The sequence below is a fragment of the Triturus cristatus genome, chromosome 9 (genome assembly GCF_964204655.1).
Source record: "Triturus cristatus chromosome 9, aTriCri1.1, whole genome shotgun sequence".
In the NCBI taxonomy this organism is placed as follows: Eukaryota; Metazoa; Chordata; class Amphibia; order Caudata; family Salamandridae; genus Triturus; species Triturus cristatus.
The window spans coordinates 500,138,509-500,165,407 of NC_140592.1; the positions used below are offsets into that span (position 1 = coordinate 500,138,509).

The 26,899-nt window shown below is 48.0% G+C and overlaps 1 protein-coding gene across 5 annotated transcripts in view; it reads right to left on the reverse strand.

Annotated features, from left to right (window-relative positions):
• LOC146798202 (putative palmitoyltransferase ZDHHC24) overlaps nucleotides 1–26,899 on the reverse strand; it is a 167,176-nt gene that overhangs the window by 81,457 nt on the left and 58,820 nt on the right. For all 5 annotated transcript variants that reach the window (XM_085625482.1, XM_085625481.1, XM_085625485.1 and 2 more), the window contains one exon: nucleotides 21,696–22,008. In XM_085625482.1, the coding sequence (XP_085481608.1) occupies nucleotides 21,698–22,008 (311 nt within the window). In that variant the 3' untranslated portion in view covers nucleotides 21,696–21,697. The remainder of the gene's footprint in view (nucleotides 1–21,695; nucleotides 22,009–26,899) is intronic.

Sequence of the window (26,899 nt, forward strand, 5' to 3'; positions counted from 1 at the left end):
CAGGCTGACAGAGGCTACCGATTGACCTAACGTATCTAATGCCACCTGTATATCTTGTACAGTAATATCAGAAACCAGAAGCCCACCTAATTTGACAGTGATCTGCATACTGTCGTCCTGTACTGATGAAATAAGACTTTGATAAAAACGAGCTAACTGAGGTTTTAACAGGCTTCCCATAGATAGCAGATAATATTTCAGAGGTGAATGGTGTATCGTGCAATTTCTGAGCATGTGGGAGGTAGTCCCTTACCCGTAAGTATTTTTTTTTAAAACGTGCTGAGGGAGCCCAAACTTCTTTTTAAATGAGATTAAAGAGCAAAATCCTTGACCGTCATACAACTGACTCATACTAGTTACCCCCATGCCTTGCCAAGCTTACCCGACATAGTCATGAAATACTCCTGGCAGTATTGGGTTGCCCCATAGAACAGTGAAATAATGAAGTCAAGGCAAAGAGTATGCCTCGGAGATTTCATGTCATATCCTGGTTATATCACGGACTACCTTTAATCTGACCCATTTATAATAATTTGGATCAGAGGTCTTGTAAAGAGTAAACCCGATCAATGGTCCGCAAGCTAGTTGGTAGGCAAGTGAAGACAGCCCGGCATCTAGCCCATTTAACAGGTTCTGGATCCTCCCAGCAAAGGGAGCCCAATAATATAGCTTAAAGTCTAGGAGCTTAAAGCTCAAAGCTTAAAGCTCCCCTGTTTATAAGGCAATTTAACAAAATGTTAAAGCCCTTCTGCCCGCCTGTACCCCCAGATAAAAAACTGCTGATAACGCTTTGTAGCCGCTTAAACAAAGAGCCTGGAACCCGTAAATGAATTGAGCAGAATAGGTACAAGAACTTAGGATGTACATTCATTTTAATAACATTGCACCTACTGCAGATACTAAGCGGATGTCGATGTAGAAATCGTAATTTACCTGTAACCAATTTAAGAAGTGACATAGTTTAATGTGATTATATCCTGCACTTGACTACTGAGGCAGACATCTAAATATGTAGCAGTACCTGAAACCCCTAGAGCTGTTCACAGGGTACCCAGTTGATAATTCAGGATTGTCAGCTTCTTAGCCAGATTTAGCGTGTACCCAGAGAATGAGCCAAAAAGCTAAGCCTCTTCTGAAATACAAGCTATAGTGCCCAATGGGTTAACAGAGAAAATGAAAATATGGTCAGCATAGCTTAAGCATACTGGGAGGATCCCTGGATTCCGCAAAAGATGTCTTATAAAAGGATCTATATACAGGACGAAAAGGAGCAGGGAAAGTGGACACCCCTGCCGTGTAACTCGCCGGACTGGAAAGTTTGTTGAAGAGACGCAGTTTAGCTTAATTTTAGCTTCCTGGTTCTTGTATAATTTCTGAATCAAGGTAATGAGTCTGAATGTTGGCAAAGTAGACCAGAGCGCTTCCCAGGCTACTCTATCAATAGCCTTCTCAGCATCCAGCATTATCATGCCAATATGTTCTTTTCATTTGCCGGATACATTGAAGGCAGTGATAGAGGTATTAAAGTGTGCTGACATGTCCCTATCTGGTACAAATCTGTGTTCTTGATCTGAAATTAATCTCTGTGGGAGAGGGGCCAGGCGATTTGCCAGAATTTTTTAGAAGATTTTAGCATCCGAGTTGATCAATGAGATTGGACGATCTGAACTTCTCTCTTCCACTGGTTTACCTTTCTAGGGGAATACAACCATATTGGTCGTACTCCAAGAAAATGGAGCTTACTCTCCTTCTGTGAAATATGCGATCAATTCAGTAAACTCGGGTGCCAAAATATCCCCAAACTTCTTATAAAACTCAAGAGGGATAGTGTCCTTGCCCGCTGCTTTGCCAGAGGACAGGGCCTTAATTGCCTCCTCCACCTCGGCTACACCTACATCTCCTTGAAGCAATGGCATTTCAAAAGCATCGAGGTAGGTGGCTCTCTCGCAAATATTGCTGGAAGATAAAATTAGTAGGGGGTACTACCTCACCCTATATTCCTGCATAGAACAATCCAAACTGCTACACAATATCTTGAGGTTGTATAAAAAGCAAACCGCCCTCACCCTTAATACGCTTAATATAGGACCTTGCCTGGTTATCAGAGATCTGGATAACCAGCAGCCAGCCTACTTTCTCGCTGTACTCATACTGCAACTTTTTATGCATCTGATAGCTAGCAGCTACTTTCTCTGTTAGCCTTCTATTTAACATAGAGCATATTCCTAAAAGCCTCAGGTAGATCGAATGTTCGGCAGGATCCCTAGCTACGGTGGCCTGCGCATGTTGACGTTCCAAATAGCCCAACTGACACTGATCCGCATCTTGATGCAACTGCCTATTCTGGCCCAACAGGAACTGAAGGGTAGCCCCCCCCCCTGACAAACGCCTTCATGCAGTCCCATATAACAGACATGGGGGCAGAGCCCTTGTTATTTGCAAAATAGTCACTTAGTAATAATCGGAAGTGCACAAAACACTCTGGATTATTAAATTGGTGACTGGGAAATGAGAAGGCCGGTGGGAATCTCTGACCCCTGCAGATAGCTGTACGGTTAGCATGCGGGGTTGTGATCAGATGGGATTTTAGGACATACCTGTATGTAGGCATTTTCCAAGACAGCACACTTAATAAAGCTCTTATTGATGAACGAGTACTGCTTATGTGGGGAATGAATAAATCGTAAACCCTGGTACCCTTGGGAATAGAATCCTTCAGGCGTCATACAGCTGGTGGATTCGCATAGGTTCGAGAATGGCTGCCTGGGTCCTACCCATTCTCACCTGTGTTTTTCTATTTGTGGTATCGATCTTATGATCCAAAATACAGTTGAAGTCCCCCATGACTAGCAGATCTCCGGTCCAATCCAATAATTCTGCATTTAGATTCTAAAACATATCAGCACAATCAATATTAGGACCATAAACCACACAAATTGTAGGTTTTTGTCCCAGGATCAGCAATTGAACTATCGTTCATCTCCCTTTAGGGTCAGCTATCTTGCGTAAGACAGTAATGGCTACATTCTCAGCTTTCAATATGGCAACCCCTCCAATTAAGACGGTCTGCGAGGTACATATTAACACATTGAATCCTAGTCGATTCACCATAGATCTGTCCTTATTGGCCAGATGGGTCTCAGTTAGGCCAAGTATATGTGGTTTAAATTCCTTAAGTTCTTCATGGATCAGAAGCGAATTCCGAGCTTGAGTAAGTACTGCAACATTCTAACATAAATTTCATATTAACCATTACATAGTCTTAACTGAACCATTATCCCTTTAACTCTGTTTTCCTGCAACATTCCGTCTATGTGTATACTTCCACAGGCTACCTGGCTATTTGCCCCCACATCCCAACCTACCCCCTACACAGAAGAACCAACAGAGTAACAGAGGATTGATCAAAAACAACACTGATCCCCCAAACCCACAACCCCAGTGCCTAAGAGAGGGAATCATACCCCTACCCTGCTGTCGCGGATTGACAGCCTACAGGGAGCAACCTCCGGTAAGACCCTTGCAACCTCCACCGACCCCTCCCACCCCCACCGTGCCCCATCAGTATAAAAAAAGAAATCAATGATCATTAAAAGCGAGGGACAAAAAAGCAAGGAACCCCCCCATCAAAACTCCTTGTTGACACCCCCCCACCTTTAAACTGTCAGATTGCCACCTAGAGAGAGCTTGTTTAGCTTCTGTCTCTGTATAGAAAAATTGTGAATGTCCATCTTTCAATATCTTCAGCCGGGCGGGTTCCTGCAGAAAGACTTACAAGCACACTGCCTTGAGAGGGTCAATCAGCTGATGAAGCTTCCACCTTCTATCCATTTAGCCTTGCACAAATCTGGTCTTTCAAATAAAGAAATCAAATTGATTTTAACCGGGGTGGTAGGGCGAGCCTCAACATAAATTGCCTGTTGGAGCAAAAAGTTACTGATGAACACAAGAATTGGATGAGAGTGTGATAACTTGGCTTGAGCACCCTGTGCTGAGAGAGATGGTAGGCGGTGTGCCTGTTGCACCTGTGAGTCCATATCCCAGTCAGCCAGCTCTAGAAATGCCTGTTCAAACACATTGACCATGTATGCCCTGGGGTCCGAGCCCTCCTTACTCTCAGGTATGCTTTAGACCCTCAAATTGTTCTGGCGCTGTTGGTCTTCAACTTTAGTATGTAAAAACGCCATCTGAGTCTCTTGTGTTTTGATAGATCTTACAACTGAGCTGTTAACTTTATCTGATACTGTAACCCATTGTTGCAAATCCAAGACATCTGAACGCCGTAAGGCAACCTAGACAGTAACGTTGGTTAGCACCTGCTTAATCTCCCTACTATCAGCTTTAGGTTGCAAGTAGCATTCTTGGGCCTCTGTTCTTTGAGTAAGCAGAGTCTGAAGTATTATGGATAGAGAAGGTTCCACAGGGTATAGTATTTTTGGACTGCCAGCAACTGACCCTCCCAGAGAGACAGATTGGCCCATTGGCACTGATGAATGGCCAGGTAGACCCAGGCTCCCCTCCGGGTTATCCACTTGAACTAGACTGTCCTGGATAACATGGTTCAGATTATCAGAACGCTCTCCCGCAGGAAGATGCTCCAGGGGGGGCTAGTCTGCTGGGATTTGAGAGGCAAGAAATTATAGCTTTAACCTTCCCCTTAGCTGTCACCTATCTGCAGAGTGGACTAGCATCAAATCCTGCTTTTGGGCGAGTCCCAATGGAGTTAATAAACTGGTCCTCTAAATCAGCTGTAGAGGGTCTCTTGCCCCTTGTCCTCTCCCTCCTTTAACACCCCTGGTCCCTTTGACTTCTTTTGCCCTAAATGGCTTAGCCCCCCCGTGAGGTGTTACCCTTGGATGATTCCGTACTCTTCTCCGTTGGCCCCAATTTATCACCGGCCGGGACACTCATTTCAGGGCAAAAAGTTACCGTGTCTGTAGGGCACGCTGATGTTAAATCAGTCTCCATGGCAGTTAATATTTCCGCTGTTCCGAAACTAGATGACTCGGAGATACCTGAAGAATTATCTTGAGGTCCAGGATCCAAGTACTCATGTACACCCTTGCCCCCGCTGAAGCTGTCCACTTGATGATCTGAGGGCGAGGAAGAGAAAACCCCAGACCCGCCCATTAACGGATCAGGGCATGCCTTGGCTTCAGGACGACCCAGATGGCCCAGGTCGTGATGTACAGGATCCCCAACATTAAGACCAACACCCCCTGCTACATAGATGGAGAATTAGACTCCCAGCCCTCCTACACCGCAGCAAGGAGCGAATCTGCCATTTCTGATGCAGAAGTAGAGATCTCGTAGTCGCAGGCTTGAAGCAGGTAGCCTGCTTTCCCAGAATGTGGCAGCTGTAAAATAGGTTTGCGAAGCAGCGAGACTGGGGCGGCCTAGGACACCCGGCCGGGCTGAGGGAGAGATGCTGACTAACTCATGCGTCCAGAGGCACCAACGGCAGCGGACTTGAGGCACCAACAGCAGCGGACTTCCCCTGGCTGGGAGCCGCGCCATCACCAGCTCGACCGCACCCCCTCTGAAAGGCAGGACACTGAGGCACCATGCTGGGATCCGCTAAGGCTATACTAATGCCAGGACCAGCCAGAACACCGAGGCAATCAACCTCGCTTCTTTGATCGATTGAAGACAGCTGCAAGCCGAAGCGGAATACCGCCAGGACATCCATAAGCCAGGTACTTCAAAACAGGATCAGCTTTGTTTTTTAGCCCAGTTTAAGTTTGTTATCCAGCTCTAAACACATTTATGCCATAAGAAAGCTTGCCCGATGAATCAAGGGTTGGGGGGGGGCGAAGTCGAGGAGAACGGAGGTGCTCTCCTTGACGGAATCAATCCTCCATCTCCCCCTCACTGAAAACAGCCAGCCTCCACTCCTTTTCAAGCAAAGGTATGACATTCTTAGGAACACCTTGTGATTTTATCCTAGGTAAGATACAAGTCCGTCACAACTTTATTCCTGATTCACGGTGTCAGACTGGCATATTATTTTTCAGTATATCCTTATTACAGTCAGTCACTCCTGGGTATGCCCATCCCAAAGTTATTTCTCATATATTGCCATTTTTTATCTTTTTTTATGTGCTACTGATTAATCTGTAGCGAAAGATATCAACTTTTTGTTTTCTCTGAAAGTCCTAATGAATTTTTCAAAGGGAGTAAACTGTTTCATCCTCACTAACCTGAACTCCAGTTGGGAAACTCTGAGATGTATAATTTTGCACCTAAACCACTCTTTTGTTGTTAATCTGAACTTGTTCTTACAATCCTCTCAACGTACTATAGCTGAAAATTCTGTAATAGTTTGCTAGGGCACCTACAATCTCTCTCCAAACTTTAAATGCCCTGAATTAGGGCTATGTAATGGGTAGCCATGCCTGGAGGAGTGGAGGCGAGAACGAGAAGGCTAAGGTCCCCACATCAAAAAAAGGCCTTATACTAGTCCGATGACCTATGAGCACCACTGGCAGCTTGGGGAGTTACACAGGCCCCTTGAGAGTGGCTGGGACCGGGGGCATTTAAAGACGAAGAACTCGGGTTGACAGTGGACCCCAGCCTTCTCTTGGTTTGCACTGCAGGCAGAGAGGAGGCTTGGAGACAGATCGGTGTGGTCTGCGAGAGATAGGCTGCTCATGCCATGGGGTGCAGGCACAAGGAGCCTCAACAGTGCGGGCACTGCAAGGCTACTGCACCCAGTGGTGGCGCCCCTCATAGATCCCTCGATAGCCATAACTGGGCCAGTGAGAAGACAGGCAGAAAGATCCATGGCCAGTGGCTTCAGAGTAGGGAGGCCTCGAGATGGTGAGGCCAAAAGTAACAACATAGCAACACCCAAGGGAATTAAAGCGGAGTGAGGGGGGGAGGGGGAGACAAAGGCCCCAGTGGCAATAATGTGGAGCCGGCCTTGGGGGGGGCACACAGCAACAATACTGGCGGCACTACAAGAGACAAAGACTGCCCTGGAGCAACAACAACAAAAAACGATGCAGTGGCTCATGATGTGGGACTGTTGAGGTCGGATGACCGCAAATTGGCAGACAGGGTGTCGGAGACAGAGTTCGCAGTCACCCACTTGAAATCTGCAGTGTCAGCAGAGAAAGTACTTATTGAGCCACTGGCAAAACTCAGTTGCAGCCCTAGAAAACAAACTGGATGCTGCAGAGGGGCAATTTAGCCACAACAACATGCAAATGGTTGGAGCCCTGGAGAAGGCAGAACGCCTCTTTATGGAGCTGTTCCTTGAGGACTGACTGTCCTCAGTGGTGCTGAAGGGGAAACAGTTAAAGTGGTTTATAGTGAAGAGGACACGTAGGGTCCCTGGCCGAGGCTGATCGTGGCCTGGCTGCTGAATTTCAGAGACAGGGACAATACCCTACAGGATGAAAAGGCACATGGCCATAGTTGCTGGAAGGGGGGCAGGGGAGTGTGAATATATATCCCCAACTACACAACAGGGCAGAGGCAGCTGGAATCCTTTCTGGGAGTCAAAAAGCAACTCCACCTCCTGAACATTCAGTATGCCCTCTTCTTTCCAGTGAGGCTCACAATTGTCGACCACAAAGCCTCACACTTTTTATGAAAGTGGAAGAGGCTGGGGCATGGCTGGAGTCTAAGTGTCACCCGAGGCCAGACGGGGAGAGGCGGCGTGGCATGGGGCTGACAGGAACCCGATAGGCACCATAGAGCATGTGGATACCCTTCTTTGGCCCCCTCAAAGGTCCATGAGAAAATGAAAGGGCCAGGGTGGTGGAACTTAGTAGAAGATTCAGGCCATGGAGGTGTTCAACCGATGGGAGGCTCTGGAAGTGGACTTGTAAGAATCAAAGACTGGATCACCATCCCGGAGTAGCTAGGAGGGTGGGCCATCGCTCCCCAGTGTGACACCGATGACAGCAGACGAGTTAATTTGAGGGAGCAGCTGAAGGGTAGGCTGGAATAAGGGACAATGAACTTGAGTTTGTGGCGTGAGGCAGGCCAGTGTGGGACACATGGTGGCTCCAACGCAGGACCAGAGGTCGACACAAGCCACAAATTGCCTCCTGTCATTATTGATGGAGTTATATGCTAATATGGTTGTGGTGACAGACACCTCAGTATATCTGGGACGAGTTTCAATGGAAGTTGAAGGGGGACTGAGGGACAGCACAACACCCGCAGAAAGGGCCAGGGAGATTCCCAAAGACAGATTATGGGTGAGCCCAAGATACATACAGAGAAAGGATCTCCCTGAAATACTGTCCTGGGCTGGTAATGACTAGGTAGCAAGTTGAAACGGGGCATAGTGACCAAGTACCTGGCCAGACACGACCCAGAAGTGATCCTGCTGCAAGAGACACATTTAGTGGGAAGTAATTGTGACTTTCTGAACCGGGGGCAATATTGGCTCCTAGCCCATGCTGGTTTCTCTAGGGGTTCAAAAGAAGTGGGTTTACTCGTGTACAAATCGCTGGCCCTACAGATCCCCCATGGATCGGTTGGCACCCAATAATGCTATTGAGCAGTCCTCAGCAGTTAGAATGGATGGGATTGGTAGTGGCCTCAATGTATCTACCACTGGGTGGGCATGAGGAAGGGTTGGTGAAGCTTGGAGAATGTATAACAAATGCTCCTGAGGCCATGCTACTGGTGAAGGGAGACCTTAATCTGACCCTAAGAGGAGACTTGAACCGATTGACCAGCTCTGGGGTCCCACATCAAGAAGATTCTCACCTGGGAGCCTTCTTAGATGCGACCAGAATGGCTGACTTCTGGCTGGACGTTCATAATCCCGAAAGACAACACTACTCCTATGCCTTAAATTCCATGTGGTCGATTTCCAGACTGGACTACCGGTTGGTGCAGAACAATCCTGTAAGAGCCTTTGGGAAATACGAATACCTGCCCTGGCTAATATTAGACCATACCCCAGTAGATTGCTTAGACCAGAGAGGGGATAGAGATTAGACCATTGGGAACTGACAGACAAGAGCATGCAGGGCATGATTAGGTAAGCCCCTGAATATCATTCTAAGGATAACGTGGGGATGGTGAGCTCCAGTGCGATAGTTTGGGAAGCGTATAAAATGGCTCAGAGGGGATACCGTATGGCCCATGTCACGGGCAAAAAGTGGGAGGGGGTATTCTGAGAGATGGAAGAGGAGCTGGTACGTGACGGAGCGGGCACGGGCACTGGAGGTACTGTGGGAGGAATATAAGGGTCTAGCCCAACAGGAGGTGAGGCAAATCTTCAGAAACTACAGGGTCAGCAGTATGAAATGGGAAACAAAGTGGGTAAGCCTCTTGCTTGGGTGGCCAGGAAGGAGGGGGGCCAAAGATGGGTACATTGGGTGTCCACCCCAGGGGGATCCAGAGCGGGGACTCCAGACACAACAGCATAGGCACTGGCAGTCATGGACCTGGAGTGTACGGCTCAAAATTGGATGAGAACCTGTCCGACATGGCGCGTTTCTTTAGAGACCTTCCAGTTCCCCACCTTTACGAGCAAAAGAGTGGGTCCCTAGAACTAACCTAGAGAGAAATCTCTGTAGGGGTGTCCCAGCTTAGGAGCTGAAGTGCCTGTGGTCTGAACAGGTTCCCAGCGGAGGTTTTCGAGGAGGTGAAATCCCACATAGTGGCAGTCATGGACCTGAGACAGGGTGAGAAAATACTCATCCATAAGGAAGAGAAGCCTAGGAAAGACTGTGCAACCTATAGGCCGATCTCCCTACTGAACATAGAATCCAAAATCCTCGCTGAAGTGCTAGCGGCCAGGCTCATGAAGGTGACTGACAAGATAATAGCCCCAAATCAGTCAGGTTTTATGCCGTTCAGAGCAACCAGGCACAACCTTCAATGCTTGTTTGGTTTTCTTGCCTGGAGGGACAAGATTGGTGAGACTGCAATACTGTTGCCACTAGATGTCAAAAAGGCATTGGATTCTGTGGAATGGTCATACCTGATGACAGTTGTGCAGATAATGGTCTTTGGACCTACGTTTCTGAACTGGGTCGGGCTACTACACAGAGATCCACTGCCCCAGGTCTGCGTTAAAGGGGCAAGGTCCAGTCAATTCAGGCTTGGCAGGGGCACCAGACAGGGGTGCCCCCTTTCACCGCCCCTGTTCGCACTCACAATCAAGTCTCTAGCAACATATCTCTGGGTGGACGCTCAACTGAACTGGTTTGCTGCATTGGCCTGCTGCCTTTTGCCTGGGGGTGAGAAGGACTGGGCCTGCATCTCTACATCGTCCGAGAACCTAAGAGACTCCAAGGGCTTGATGGCTTGTCTCCTGTTTTGCAGTCTCAGGGCCATCACAGACTTCCTTCAACTCTGTTTCAGCTGCTTGACTCTGCCAACTGTGAGTTCTGCCGTGTCAAAAGATGCAAATCCAGTCCTAGGCCTTGAAAGTGGGTTCTGCAGCCGTTTCTCTTCAAAACCCATGCACTGTCAACTTTGCGCTAATTGGAACCTATGGATCTCCTTCGACGTTGACGCAGAGCTGCTTCTATGACATCCCTGCGTGGCTGGACGATGACGTGGAACCGGACTGCGAGGCTCAACTAGGACACGTCGACTTTATCATAAGGGGCTTGACGATGACACAGGACCCATCTGCAAGGCCCAACAACACTGCATCTACCCAACTGCGCGACTCGGAACTGATACATCGAGCTATCACCATCGATGCATCCTCCGGAGTGGAACTGTTTTCAGCAGACCTACGTGACTTTTGTATTCGACACGTGCTCCATCGTTGTCGGCCTGAACATTTGGATTTACCCTGGTCAAGCACGACCAGATGTCCCCACTTGGAGCGTTATGCCTTTAAGCACTATATTGCAAGGTAATCTTTAAAAAATGTGTATCTCAAGTTCTACTAATGGGATTTTTGTCTTGTTTTACTCATAAAAATATTCTTTATTTTTCTAAACTGGTGTGGAGTCTTTTTGTGTTTTGTTTTACTGTGTTACTGTAATTTAAGTGTTGCACAAATACTTTACACATTGCCTCTTACGTTAAGCCCGAGTGGTCTGTGCCAACCTACCAGAGGGTGAGCACAGGGCATGTGGATAGTGAACCCTACCGAGTGCAGAAGGTTCCCCATAGTCTGAAGGGGGAGTTGACTAACTGGGGGTGAGCCCGCCTTCAACAGACAATCATCGAAGTAGGGAAAGACTGGAGGCCCTGACATCTGTAAATGAGCTGCAACTAGTGCCATCACTTTTGTGAACACCGGAGGAGTGCTGGTAAGGCCGAAGGGGAGAATGACAAACAAAGTGCTCTAGACCTACTATAAACTGCAGCGCCTGTCAGCAGGCAGGACAGGTATGTGAAAATAAGCATCCTGTAAGTACAGCGATACCGTCCAGTCTCCTGGGTCCATGGTAGACAGAGATTGAGAAGGCACAGGTCCATAATAGGATGAAGTCCTACGTTCTTCTTGGGCATCAGAAACTTGTGGAAGTGGCAATCACTACCTTATTCGGATGCCGGCACCTACTCTAGGGGTCCAAAAGAAGTTGATGAAGCAAGGAGAGGTTGTCCTCCATCAGCTTGTCTTAACTAGGTGGCATGGGTGAGCGGGTGTTCACAAAGGGGAGGGAGTAGCCCCTTTGGATGAGCTGCAAAACCCAACGGTCGGATGTTATGGACTTCAAGTGGTGCTGATCATGGCGAATCCTACCACCTACCGGATACCCACGATGATAGGAGGGCATACTAAAGGGGTATGCAGACTGCTGATGGAGTATTGGACTGGCTCGACCTCCGACTGCCTGTCCCAATTGGTCTGTGGGAATCGCATCCTCTACCACATGGTCTGTGGGAACTGTGTCCTTGGCCACAAAAATACGGAGGATTGCTGGCTGGGGTGGCTGAGCATGTAAAGGTTAGAAGCCCGTCCAGTGGTCACTAAAAGGGTGAAAGACGGACTGGGGTTGGCATGGGGCCATGGAAAGGCTTTCCTTAAAGCACTTGAATAAAGACTCCACCTTCTCTCCAAACACCCGGTACCCATCAAAGGGCATGTCCATGGTTGAGGCTTGGGAATCCCCTGAAAAATCAGTGTTTCTTAGCCAGGCCTGGCACCAAAGGGCCACCAACGATGAAACGCACTGCCCAGCCAGTCGGTCGTATCCAGTTCCCATCGGATGGCAAACTCCTCCAAGACCATGGGCAGCACTTGTGCCAACCAAGTCCCAGAAGGTATGGACCATGAGGCGAACGGTGTTCACCGCCCAAAGTGTCAGGCTGCTGGAAGAGAACATCCTCTTCACAATGGTGTGCAACCTTTTTGTATTCCCTGTCCGGTGGAGTGGTAGGGAATGCACTAAGTTTAACTTTGGAGGTGGCGGCCCAGACCATTAAGCGCTCCAGGGTGGGGTGTTAGGTGAGAAAGCTGGGGTTCCATGGGATGGGTGATGGTGGCGAGCAATTGTCCTATGCATAGGAGTCCCTGTGCAGGGCTTGGACCACGCCCTGAGTTGGACATCAGTAAGGGCTTCATTGAGTGGGAGTAATGGTTAATTTCTGGCTAAAGCACCTCCGCCAAAACATTAATCTTGACATCCACCGAGGGTAGTGTAAAATCTATAACCTCAACCAACCTCCTCACCACCAGTGCGAATAAGGTATCTTCCTCCGTAGCCACGGTAGGGGGAGAGACCAAGCTAGAGTCTGAGGAGGTGACCACTGGCATCCGCCAGACCCTGTCCTCAGGTCCTCTAACTGGTATCCATAAGGGTCCGCAGACCCTTACCATACATCTCCCAATCCAAGCCCATGATAGGAATAAGGCACTGGTTCTGTCATGGAGAGCCTGCATCCGGTTGGCGCCGGCGTAATACGATGCCCATCCGGTTCTGTATCAGAGTTGGGGATGACAATAGGGATGGTGCCGCCATGGGATGTCGGTGGTGCCGTGGGTGTTGGCAATGGAGCTGGGGACAGTTGAGGTGGCTCAACCAACACTGCTCTGGATTCACCCATGGATCCAAAGGACTAGACTGGCGTTGAGGGGTGATCCTGCTGGTGGAAAGCCAGTATGGACCCCTACCTAGCCCATGGGGCCCAAAAGGTGCTCCTGAACAGGCAGCCTAAATAGGAGGTGCATGGCCTAAAAAACAAAAAAAACACATTACTGATGGGGGTCGCTCCGAATCCCGGTAGCTCTGGGAGGCACGGAGCTGTCTAGGCACAGGCTCCACAACAGAGCTAGGCTTCGTGTGCCAACGCTACCCGTCTCATCGGATGACTTTGATGGATGTGGGCAAGTTGAAGACCTCTTCTAAAAGTCAAAGACCTCTTTGACTATTTGCAACTGTGGGACTTACCCAATGACTTGAACCGCAACAATGAGCCCTTGCAGTGGTACCGCGACCGATCCCGGGACGTTCCTCTTGACCAAGATCGTGAGGGTTGCGGCACTACACAGAGAGAAGTTTGAGGGCTCAGGCATTCCGCATCCAGGTGTAGAGCTCCTGCCCCTCATTGCCAGCAATGGAGGCCCCAGGCTTCAACGTTTGCAGGCCTTTGAGCCATTGTCTTCCAGAGGCCTACCCTCAACCACTGTCCTGGCGAGCTGCATCGCCTGTTAAGCTGTCTAGTATGGCTTGTCTCTCCAAGGGCATTGTCATAGGATCTGGCCTGTGGCCTGTGAGAGAATGCAAGGTATGACAGCCACCATGTGGTCAGCCTCCCCCAGATCTGCCAGGCCGCAGGGGCATGCCCCCTCCGGCAGTGTCTGGCATGGTCAAGATCCGCTGGGCCTCCGCTATCGATTTGGATTAGATGAAGGGTGTCCTCCCAACTAAAGAGGAGATGGAATGGATGGCCCTATTTGTATGAGATTCCCTTATTCCGGAGGAAGTCTGTGATGGGGCGGAAGGATCTGCACTTTTAAAGGGTCAGGGATGAGAGATACAGGTAAAGCATGGGTCTGTGGCAACAGAACTGCACTGGCTGGCCTTCCCTCACTCTGAAGAGAATATCCTCCTTAATTCGGAAGTCATGGACACATGCTAGGATATTCAGGGGGCGTACTACCCCAGGACCGGGGCACCCCACCCTGTGTAGGCTCTATTCAACCTCCTCTGTGGGGTCCAAAATGTGGGAAAAGAGGGTCAGTACGTAACCGGCAACATCTGGCCCCTCCACTCCGAGTGGCATCCTGCATATGCTAATGTTATTTCTGTGGCAGCGGTTCTCCAGGTCCTCCGTGTGGGCCTGCAGGACAGCTTCTTACTCCTGCAGGTGCAGAACTTCCTTCCTGAGATGCTCAACATCCCCTCTGCACACAGTTTCTCCATCTTCAAGTGCAGACACTTTCTCCCCCACCTCCGCCAAGTGTCTTTTAACCTCCTTAAGATCCTGTGAGAGCTCACGCTTCACTGAGTGAATATCGTTGTGAAGGGAGGTGAATAGCATTTCCATGAATTACCCATGTTAGCGGGACTGCTCCTACTCCCTCACTCAAAAGAAGTTGGGCTTGTTGAGGTTGCTCTGTATCCCCCGCCGCTGAGTTCCCAGGGGGCGGCAGCATCTCTTTCAACAAGCGATCCTTCTTCACCCTTGCCTCTGCCATGGTGTACCGGCGCAGTCGCCTGTGTAAAGTGCATTCTGGCTCTCACCTGGGTGATAGTCCTAGTGTCCCTGGAGATCCACTGTGCTGTTATCCCGGCTGTGCTGAGCGCCCCTGGTCCCCAGGCCAGCCCCCACTAGTCAGTGGAAGGCCTGTATGAAGAGTTCAGGTGGTGGGCTTCAATCCTATGGGTGACAACGAGGTTTAGGCATGTCGGGGTACCAACTTGCAGTAGGAGGGCACTGTCCTCGGGCCTTGATGCGCTGTGGCACGTTCGCTAGGGCCCCTGCTAATACCTCGAAGTGGGCATCATCCTGCCACGGCGCTGCAACATAGAGGGTCCATTCAGCACTGGCCAGCTGCTGCGGCCCCAGCATCTATGCTGGCCGAAACTGGCTCACCTGTCTCATCCCACTGAGGAGCCGGCTGCCCATCGCGAGGAGTCTTCAGGCCCATGCTGCTCCAGAAGGGGCCCACACACATCATAGCTCAATCCTTCGCGGCTGTGCAGGTCACTCACCTGGACGCCGCCATCTTGGGGCGCAGAGCCGAGTAATCACCAGTCGATGAGCGGTCCCCAGCAGTCAATGTGGTCCTGGGGGGTGTGGCCTGGTCGAGCAGCAAGATGGTGGCATGACCAAGGAGCTCCCGAGCAACCATGCTAGAAAGCTGCCCAGTGACACACAAGCATGTCTAACTCACTCCCAGTGAGCAGCGCCAGTGTGCTGAACTTCACAGGCATGCGGGGAGAGCACCGGGGGCGGGGAAAACACTGAGACACCTTGAGCGGCTTCCTCGCGACGGCAGCCTGACGAGGTCCTCGGAGGCCCCGTGACGTCAGCGGTTGCGGGCGAGCCCAAGAGCGGGGCCGCCATAGTCGGGAGCGGCAGCTAATCGAGTCCGGGGAGCAGCAGCCAGCACAATTATGGCTACGGGAGACTGGCAACGCCTGGATTGAGGCGGTGAGTTCAGCATGTGGCAGTGGGGCTCCTTCCCCTCTCTGGCCAGTTTCAGACTGCGCTTTTGAATGAGGAGGGCACGGCCGAGATCGACTGCCAGCATTCTCCACTGGGGAACACTGAAAATGTGTTGCAGCTCCCGGGGAGGGAGTACAATCATGCGTTCCCCGGCTACATGAGCATAGCGAATGGAGGCAATATTCACACAATAAAAGTGGGGTCATGCTGCTGAATGAGAGAGCAGACGCAGCGAAGTGACCAGCGGGCTTGAAACCCATAACTAAAGATTCTGAGAGGTGGAGTTAGATATTGCCCCTCTCCTGCGCGCGATTCCTGCAACTGACTGACTGGGGGTAAATCTATATACTTGTACTAACACCTGATTGCTCAATATGGGTCGTGGTGACCAAAAACAACGTCAGCTCACTTTTGAGGCTTCTAAGACCTCGAGGAAGGACGGCGGGGACGAAGCAACACATGATGATCTCCCTCATCGGGCCAATCCTCCGGGAGCTGGTGGTACGACGCTGGAGGGAACCGCGGCTATCATGGCTGAACTACGTGCTGGCTTTAAGGCCATTGATGCGCGGTTCCAAAAGCTGGGTGCGCGAATGGATGTCATGCATGGCAGTCTGGAGCAGTACGAGGTCTGCCTAGAAGCTGCTGAGAAGCGCATTTCTGGCACCGAAGACTTGCAGGCCACCATGGTCAAACACTTAGACCATACAGAGCATATGTTGAAAACCATAGCGGCAAAAGCGGAGGATCTTGAAGCGTGTTCGCTTCGAAACAATCTGCGAATAGCGGGGGTAGTCGAGACCACCAACACCGGCCCCATGAAAACATATGTTGAACGGTTACTGTTGGACCTCTTTGGCAGAGACTGTTTCTCAACTACGTTTGCGGTGGAGCGAGCTCACCGAGCCTTGGCCCCCAGATCTGTTCCTGGCACTCCCCATCGTCTCATCACTGCGCGACTGCTGAATTACCACGATCGAGATGTTGCGTTGAGAAAGGCTAGGGAAGTGGAAACTCTGCAGTATCAAGGAATTACCCTTTTGCTTTACCCAGACTTCACACCAATGGTGCAGGAGACCCGGCGTAAGTTCCAAGATATCAAAAAGACTCTACGGAACGAGAACATTGGTTACTCCTTGTTGTACCTAGCACACCTCCATGTGCAGATCAACGGCACAACTATTATTTTCGATACACCGGCGGAGGCAGCTGACTTTAGGAAGTGTCACAAGTCAGACAGAGCGGCTTCCCCAGGAAAGTAGAACGTTGTTCGCTGTGAGCATGGATTTAATGTTGGGTGTGCACATAGTACTCACGTAGGGTCGCTGTCCCTGATGCAAGCTCAGGTTCATTTGCAGAACTTAACGCTGGAATGCTCTCCCTTTCTCCCCCCCTAGGTGGAGGTTCCCCCCGCCCTTTTTCTTTTCTTTTTATTCTCAGAGAGATGCTTAACATATTGATATCTTTCTGAGTGCAGCTCCATATAAATGATGTAGAATTGTTACCATAACTGTGGTATGCTCGGGGCGCTGCTGCCCCTCTTGGAGATCTCCTCTTATTCACAATGGGGTTTGGGACAGTTTTCTTTGTTACTTTATTTAATTTTGGTACAATATGTTGGGATTCACTGGATATAGGTTGGGTGGATATCCGATGTGGGTGGGAGGAGGGTGGATGGGACTTCTGGTTGACGATGTTAGTTCTGTTCTTTCATTCACAGGCCTTGGAATAGAAGAAAGGTTGGCTACCTAACTGCAATTATCAAATCACATTAAACTGCACAGCATTGTACCTACAGTAGTGTCGGTAGGAGGGCGGCCCGGGGGACTTGAATTGCGCTGTATAACATGGAATGTTAAGGGGTTGTCTAATCCGCGTAAGGGATGGCAGGTACTTGCCTGCTTGAGTAGGCACGAGATACAGGTGTCACTGCTACAGGAAACTCATTATGCTCCGAAACCAGATAATCGCTTTGCGGCCACTTGGGGGAGTATCTGATTTTTCGCAGGCTATTGTGCTTATTCAAGGGGGGTCTGTATATTGATTCATAAATCATTACCCTTTACACCGCACACTATGATCAAGGGCCCGGAGGATTGCTACTACTGGTTGCGGGTTCTATAGGTGCACAGCACCTACTTTTCATAAATGTTTATGCTCCCAATTTACATGCCCGTGGTTTCTTCGCTAACATTTCAACTCACATTGCTGGCCTGCCAATCGACTATCATAATGAAGGGAAACTGTAACCTCACACTACAACCTGACTCACACACCACGGGCACAGGACACAATACTAAACTCGGCTCCACTAGGGAACTACAGACATTGCTGAGCATGCACCTTATGGCAGATGTCTGGCGACACTGGCACCCGTCTGCATCGGGTTATTCCTTCTATTTGGCCCCACATGAAAGTTGGTCCCAAATAGACCAATGGCATGTTACCCCTGATCTGCTCCTCAACATACCAGAGGTGTATCATCTGTTGCGCACTCTATCAGACGACTCACCGGTATTGCTGTCATTTATTCTACCTGCTGTGGTGCGTCCTTCTGCGTCTTAGTGCTTCCCTATGGAGGCGTTGCTAGAGTGAAATACAAGATACAATAGTAGAATATTGTCAGATAAATACAGGCTCTGTACCTAGATATGCAACTCTGTTGGAGGCTTTTAAAGTGTATATTAGGGGCGTCTGCATCTCTAAGCAGGCAGGAGTACTCCGCACGATACGCCGTGAGCTTGATGCTGCTGAGCGGGAATTGCAAGAGCTGGAGGCCCAGACATTGACGGGAGCTGCTCCTTCTACGTTGCATCAGCGTTCTAAACTGCTGGGAGACTTTCAAGAGCTGGCACAACGGGAGACAGCATACGTGGGGAAATACAGCCGCGCTGTGGTGTACGGGGAGGGAGAGAGGCCAGGACGCACACTTGCCTGAAGGCTTACTCCTAGTCACAGGCTACATACATCACGCAGCTTCAGGCAGCGGACGGTACACATGTCACAGATGGCACCGCTAGACAGTCAAGCTTCTTGTCATACTATGTTAACCTTTACACAACGTGCTCGCCACCGACGGTCGAAGCACTGACGGACTATCTAAACAAAATAGCGATGGTGTGGGTGGAGAGAGAACAGCAGGAATTCCTTCCTTCGACTATTGGCGCTGATGAAATTGAGGCCATAGATGGCCTGGATGGCTCGCAGGCCCTGGGTACTGACGGCCTCACAGGCGCGTTTACAAGGCCTATAAAGTGCAACTTGTGCCGCAGTTGTTAGAAGTCTATGCAGAGGTGTTAGAGATTGGCGTGTTGCCCCTCAATATGCACGAGGCGATAGTAACCTTACTTTTGAAACTGGGAAAACCATCCAACAGTTGTGCTTCCTACAGGCCACTGTCCCTGTTGAATCAGGATAATAAAATACTTGCTAAAGTACTGGCCACACAAACCTCACTCATAATTGGGCAGATAATATCCCCTTTTCAGTCAGGATTCATGCCGAACCGGTCAACTTCGGTGAACTTACGCACACTATTTGCGGTCACTACGGGGAACTTACCCACACTATTTGCGGTCATTAATCAGATTAATCCTGCGCTCCCCACTGCGGCGATATTATTAGACGCTGAGAAAGCGTTTGATTCCCTTGAGTGGGAGTTTTTACACGGAGCATTAAGTAAACTTGGGTTTCCTCAAAATGTCTGATCCCTGGTACGACTGCTCTACACCAATCCAGTAGCACAACTGCGTAAAAATGGGGTGTTATCCACCAGGTTCGTGCTGTCACGCGGCACCAGGCAGGGTTGCCCACTTTCACACCTGCTTTTTGGTGCGACATTTGCAAGAGCGACATCTCCAGCGGGGGATAGGGTTCCATCAGGGTCCCTTACTCGCATCATTATATGCATCCTTCTGTTCGTCCGGGAACCAGTCCTGAATCTTCCTCCCATTATGAGTAAGGTGGTGCGTTTAGCACCTTCTCTGGGCTAGTTATAAACTGGAAAAAGTCTGAAATATTCCCTTTAACTGACGCCACCACTCCACTCACATTGGAATTCCTGCTCCGTTGGTGCGATGATCTCCCTAGATACCTTGGGGTGACTATACATCGCACGGCCTCGGAAGTTGTGCGACTCAATTATGGTCCGGCCATAGATCACCTTACTGAACAGGTAGATCGCTGGATTGCACTGCCCCTGTCAATAGCAGGACGAATCGCGATCATTAAGATGGTTGTGTTGCCCAGGTTTATATATTTGTTTTTAAACATTATGCCACTCACATTTTCCTTCTTTAATACACTCATGGGGCTGCTGCCATGGCTTATTTGGGTGGGACGCCAGGCACGAGTAGGCTGGAAAACACTTATTCATCCCTTTGAAAGAGGGAGGTTCAGGGTGCCCGATTTCTATTTATACTATTTAGTGGTACAGGCGCATTAAGCTTATTTCTGGTACTATCCTGACACACACTTGCATTTCCTAAAACCCGAACACACACAGGCCCGTCCCTACCCCCTTTCCACCATCCTCCCGTGCGGACTCAGAAGAACACTGGCCGAGATCCATACCCTGCAAACCATGAGCTGGGCCTGGGGGCACCTGCGTAGATACTTGGGATCTGGGCACCTATAGTGGCCACATTTGCTGATTCTCAACAATCCCTGGATAGCGCCCACAACCGAAACACTGACGCAACGGACAATTAGCCACTGTCAAGTACATAACATGGGGGGTATGTTTAGGGATGGACATGTACGCATGTTTGCGAACTTAACGGGGGATCGTGATGTGACCACGTTGGACCGTTTTTTAATGCACAGAACGCAAATGGCAATGATCACTACATTATGCCCTGAGACAGAGGAGCCTGTGGAGTTCCCCCTACTCACAACAGTTATCACTGCGCCTGATGGTGCGCACTTAGTGTCCAGACTGTACTGGCAAGCACAAGCACTTCGGCCTTTAATGTGGGGTGGGGCACGTGCGGCCTGGGAGAGAGATGTAGTGCAGCCCATGACTGAAAAGATGTGGTCTTACTGCTACGAGCAGACACTGCTGGCGTTACATAATTATAGACATAAACTCCTGCACTTTAAGTACCTACATAGACTCTACGTGACTCCGGTATTGCTTGCAAGAATGGACTGTACTAAGCCGGATTGTTGCCAGAGATGCAAGGTGCTGCATGCTGACTTCCTTCATTTAGCGTGGACCTGCCCCGCGGTGCAGGCCTACTGGGAAGCAGTGTTTCACCTTGAGCAAATGGTTGAGATTGAACTCCCGCATACACCCTTATAGGCCCTGTTTGGGTATGTGTTTCCGCTGAGTCTGGGGATAAGGCGTTTCACTGCAATTGCTTTAATGCGGGCTAAAAGGCAGGTCTCCCTGAACTGGGGCGGGACCCTGTCGCAACGAGTGGGGACCTGGCTCTGTGACAAGATATACTGCGATACAACTAGCGATGTTTATGTGTTGTTTTTGGGACGGGAAAACAAGTGGCAACAACATTTGGCAGCCAATTTGTTCCAATTTACTATCGCAGCCGGAGCTAACTGATTGAAATGTACTGAATACTAATGTGATTAGTGGATTAGCCAACCGGTCTGGAAGACCGTGACGATCAGACTGTTTTTGATACATGAGCCTGTGTTGTTGTTCTCAAGTTAATGATTATGGGACTGCTGCTGATATTTTGTGGCTAATTGTAGTATCACTAGCTGTCAAAGATTAGTTCATGTAATCCACACTACGTGTATAGTGTAATTGTTGTGCGACTCTTTATAAAATGCAATAAAAAATAAATTTAAAAAATGTGGTCCTGGACCGGCTATGTATTTGCCCAGGGCCCGCCACATCCGCTCCGGTCTTTCTTCGCAGTGTGTACGGGGCCCGCAGATCGCCGGAGGGCTGGTGTCTATGGAGGGCTAGAGGAGGGGCAGAACAGCATGTCCCACATGGCTGCCATCTTGGCCCTGCCTCCTCATTTACTCAAATTTAGATTGTTTTGATATTGTTACAGATGTGGCAAGTAAAATATATATTATGTACAAATGTGTTTGTAGTAGCAATGTTCAACATATTTTTAAATTGTAAAATTTACATTCCTACCATACTACCACTTTTAATAAACGCTGCTCACCTTCAGAGGTTAGATGACTTCAGTGGCTGCTGGACTGGAAGTGTCCTTGTCTCAAAATGAATTCCATCACCTGGCAGAGGGGAGCGGATCCATGGAAACAGCAAAACCAAGAACCACCTCCTTCCAAGAAACTCTGTTACATTGCGTTTCCACCCCATGTCATACAGATATTTCCCAGAGTACCACTCTTTGCAGGTGGCCCCTTTGAAGAGTAATGCCATGTTGAAGATCAGGAATGCAGAGCAGAAGAGAAGACCCATCACACAGGTATCTGCTACAAAGGCAAAGACGAATGCTGAAGCGCTGACTTGACCTGGGGCAAGATACAACATGAGTAGATTTATTGTTTCAGTGGAAACTAACAATGCAAGGAAAGCAGTTCAGCAATAGATGAGAATATTAATATAGCATAGAAACAGTCTTTTCGTATAATCATTACACACACACACACACTTTTAATAATGAAAACCTGCCTTTCTCCGAATACTCCTTACTTGGTAGATTAAGTAATTCTAAGAGATAAAGTGATATGGCTGGGATCTCACAGATTATTCAATATGGAACCTCTAAGTAGAACCTCTAGGCTTCAGGTTTCAAGACAAAAAAAATATCATGCATATATATGAAGACAATACACAACCACGCCTCAAAACCTGAACTACAAATTAAGGTATAAACAAGTCTTCTTGGAACAAATCACACATTAAATGTCCTCCTCCTTGAAACTAAACTTAACAAAAAAAGAAATCCACCCCCCCCACACTCCAAAGAATCTTCAGCTACTGTTTAAGAATCAGAACAAACAAAGATCTTAACCTGCGTTTGTCCCATTCTTCAAATCACTTGGCTTTATCATTGACCATAATAGGTCCGAAATAAACAAATTAATCTGCATCAAGCTGTTCTTCTAAGGAAGCTGACATTATCAATTCCTCTCACAGACATGAACAGTGGCACAAAAGAAATAGTATATTTGGATGGTTGTAAGGCCTATATCATGGATACTCAAAGTACGGCCCGCGGCCACTTAAGGCCATCCTGACCTTTACATGCGCCCCCATGTCAAAAGCAGCACTGGGCTGGTGAGTACTTTACTGAGCACTAATGTTCCTATTGATGTTAAATAAACTGGCAAGCATTTATTTACATGTTACCTGAAGTTAAATTAAAGAAAGGAGAGTAACTAAGGTGTCAAGATAAATGCCGAAAGTTGAATACGAGTTAATCATTGTACTATTTTAATTGTATCTTACAGCCCATTTTTAACCGTTTTTCTGCGACTTTGCACTTGCGTTTCTTGCACTTACTGCCTTTCTGGGGGGAATCCTTAACGGCCGCCATTTTTAGAGGCGCCACGTCTTTTAGTCAGCGCTCTAGCCTCGCGCGCCGCCCTGACTCATTTCCTATTTAATAGAGCACAGAGCGGACGAGCGCAGCAGGCGCGCCGGCGGCGTGCCGACCTTCTGGGACCTGGGCCCACTCCCCCTGCCCATTTTTCACCTATGAAGCCGGGCGCTCTAAGGTATACTTCGGCACAACTTATTATGTACCGTCTTTGTGTTGATCCTAGCTGTAGCACTCTCTCGGACTGTGATATAGCCTTTAGCTGTCCGGGCTGCAGCTTCTCGTTAGATAAACCACTCTTAACGAGGAGTTGTGCTGAGACCATTTTTAATGTTTTTTATGAACGTCCAAAAAGCCTATTGTATCGGTGAAAATGGATACTGCTATAAAATCTTATTCTTTTTGGAATATCAACTGCCGTTCTATGGTTAAGCACAAAATGGACATTTATGACTTCCTTATAAATGAGCGCCCGGATGCGATGTTTCTTACTGAAACTTGGCTGCATTCTAGCTCCGGTCCTGATGTTGCTGTAGCATTACCTGATAATTATGCTATAGCTAGAAGTGACAGAGAAACCGCCAGAGGAGGCGGAATTACAATAATTTATGAGAAGTCCTATCAATGTAAAATCGAGGTTTTAACTATCCCAAATTCGGAGGCAGCATTATTTAAAATTTTACTGTCTCCAAATACCACTCTCTCTGGTATCCTTGTTTATCGTCCTGCTGCCTTCCCTAATTCTTGGGCTCAACTTCTCCCTGAATTAATTGCACCTTATCTTCTCAAGGCATCTAACTTTACAATATTGGGTGATTTTAATTTGCACCTTGAAAACGCTAACTGTACTACTAGTAGTACCCTAATTACTGACCTAGCGGCCTTAAATCTTCTACTTAGAAATAGTGGCCCTACGCATGTTGCAGGTCACTTATTAGATGCTATATTTTCTAACGTATCTAATATTCACTGTGACCCTGCTTTTTCTTTGTGCTGGTCGGATCATTTTGCTCAAAAGTTTCAGTGCATTTTTCCTAAGCCCCCTCTCTCTGACCCGATGAGTGTGCCCCATAGCATTCGGAATTGGAGCAAATTGGATTTTGATTTTTTTAACAGGACTCTTAACCAAAATGCACCCGTTCTCCCATATGTTTCTACTCAAGCGACAAATATGATACATGAATGGATTTTAAACTCAGTTGAACACTGCCTTCCGTTAACTATAAAAAAAAAACTTTCAATCATCGCTCTCCGGCTTCTTGGTTTACTGATGAGCTAAAAATAGAAAAAAACAAATGTAAGGCTCTTGAAAGGAACTGGAGGAGAAAGTACTCACTGGATTCCAAACTAAAGTTATAAACTAGCCTTAAAGCACTATCATGATCACTGCAAATTGGCCAGGAAGACCTATGTATTCCTGACCATTTCTAACACCGGTAATTGCACCCGCACACTGTTTAGTACAGTAAAGAATCTTGCGGGCTCGAAAACGCAGGCATGTTCACCTGCTCTTGATGATCAACAGTGCGATAGTTTGGCAAATTATTTTGTGAACAAAGTCGAATTAATCTACTCTGCGCTAAAAAATACCCAGACTGCAGGACTCAGTCCTTTTTCTTGTCGGCCAGAGTCTGATCATACAACTTGTAGCCCTGCGAGTTTGGAAGCCTGGTCATATCTCAATTTTATTTCCTTTAGTAAAATTCTGAATGGAATCAAATCAGGATCTCCCCGTGACTTGCTCCCAGTTTCTGTGCTGCAGCAGCTGGATTCTTCTTCTTTATCTCTTATTATGCAACTGCTGAATGCTTCTATTGAAGAGGCTGTGGTACCATCTGAGTGGAAGCATGCGATGGTGCTTCCTCTACTGAAAAAGGCTGGAGCAGATCCTTCACAGTTGTCTAATTTCAGACCCATTTCTTTGCTTCCTATCTACTCCAAAATACTGGAAAGACATATTAATCACCAACTCACACTGTTTGTTGATTCAGCCAATCTTCTCCACCCTTCCCAATCGGGTTTCCGAGCTGGTTTTTCCACGGAGTCGACACTGCTCGGAGTCTCAGAACAGCTGCGACAGCATCTGGACGTAGGGGACACCGTAGCTCTCATCCTACTTGACTTGAGCGCTGCTTTCGATACCGTGTCCCATACTGAGCTCCACAAAACTCTACAGGACTTAGGTATCAAGGGCATTGCTCTTGCTTGGCTTTCTTCCTTTCTTACAAATCGAACCATCCAAGTCTTTTCTTCCAAGGCTATGTCCAGAACCTATTCTTCTTCGCATGGCGTGCCTCGGGGCTCCATTTTGAGTCCTATTCTTTTTAACCTTTATGTTAAACCGTTGGCGAACATAGCAGAAGAATCTGGCCTCTGTTTGTTTTCCTATGCGGATGACACTCAGATTGTTTTCTCTCTTTCCGCTGGACAATGCCATGGTCCATCTGATCTTCAAATGGGGTTGAGGAATATTGCTCTATGGATGCGGAGCAATTTCCTTAAGCTCAATGGCGACAAGACTGAGCTCATCATCTTGGGAAAAAACAAGGATCTCTGGGGTCCCTCACACTGGCCATGTGAAATGGGAGCCCCGCCTCAGCCCTCTAAATGTGTTCGTAACTTGGGGGTTCTGATTGATGATGACCTATCCATGAGACAGCAAATGGTAAAAGTAGCTGCCACATGTTTCACCATTTTAAAATGGTTAAAAAAAATTCTGTGGATGCTTCCTATGTCCTCTCAAAAAACTGTTGTACAGGCTCTTGTGAATTCACGATTAGATTATTGCAATGTCTTGTATTTAGGTGTTAACAAGGATGTCACCCGGAAATTACAAGTGGTGCAAAATTCTGCTGCCAGGCTGCTATGTTCGTTGTCAAAGCAGTCTTCCACCTCAAGTGCTCTGCGCAGTTTGCACTGGCTAAAGATTGGTAGCAGAGTGAAGTTCAAAGCCTTGTGCTACATGCACAAAATTAAATCGGGCACCTCCCCTAAATACCTGCAAAGTCTAGTACACCCATATTTGCCCTCGCGTGTGCTTCGTTCTGCTACTCAGGGTAAATACATGGTGCCCACTATTAAGCTGAAAAGAATGGGCGGCCGCTCTTTTTTCTACCTTGGTCCTGTACTTTGGAACTCTCTTCCAATAACACTCCGTACTGAGCCATCTTTTTTATCCTTTCGCAGAAGTCTTAAGACTTGGCTGTTTGACCAATAATCAGTCTTCCTTATTGTCTTTTAGTGCTTAACTTGTCTGTTTCCTCCCCTGTCAGTCCTCCGCGCTGGGAAACCCTTGTTGGGTAGCTGTGCGCTTTATAAGAATATTGTAACGTAACGTAAGAACCGCTTAGCTTTAGTAATTCCTTCAGTTTTAAAGACATCTTAGAAAAAGCATGTAAAAAAAAGTTGAAGTCTCTTCAAAATTTAAAAAGGTGTATTTAATTAACATTTAAAAGCATTTCACCGTAGTAAATCAGATCAAATTGCTGCATCGAGTTTTTTTTTTTTTAAATGATAGTTTTCAAACCTGTATTTAGACATATTCTGCCTTCCAACCACCCAGACAACAATGCAAATAATGCGCTAAGAGGAAGTCTGTTGTCATAGGCATCCTAGGGGTGGCCTGGAGTGCTATTAAACATGGACAGCATTTTAATGTAATAAATCAAAGTCCAGACAAGGTTTCGTACTGCATGTATTTTGAGGCTCTCTTTTATGTGATAATTAAGAAAAAGGTGGTAAAGCGAAAAATATAATTGCCAAGGATCACACAAATTTGTCAAGTGGGGAAGGCCGGATTGATCCCCGGTTTTCTGATTTAACATTGTGCAATTCAGCCACTAGATGTACATGCTTCGCTT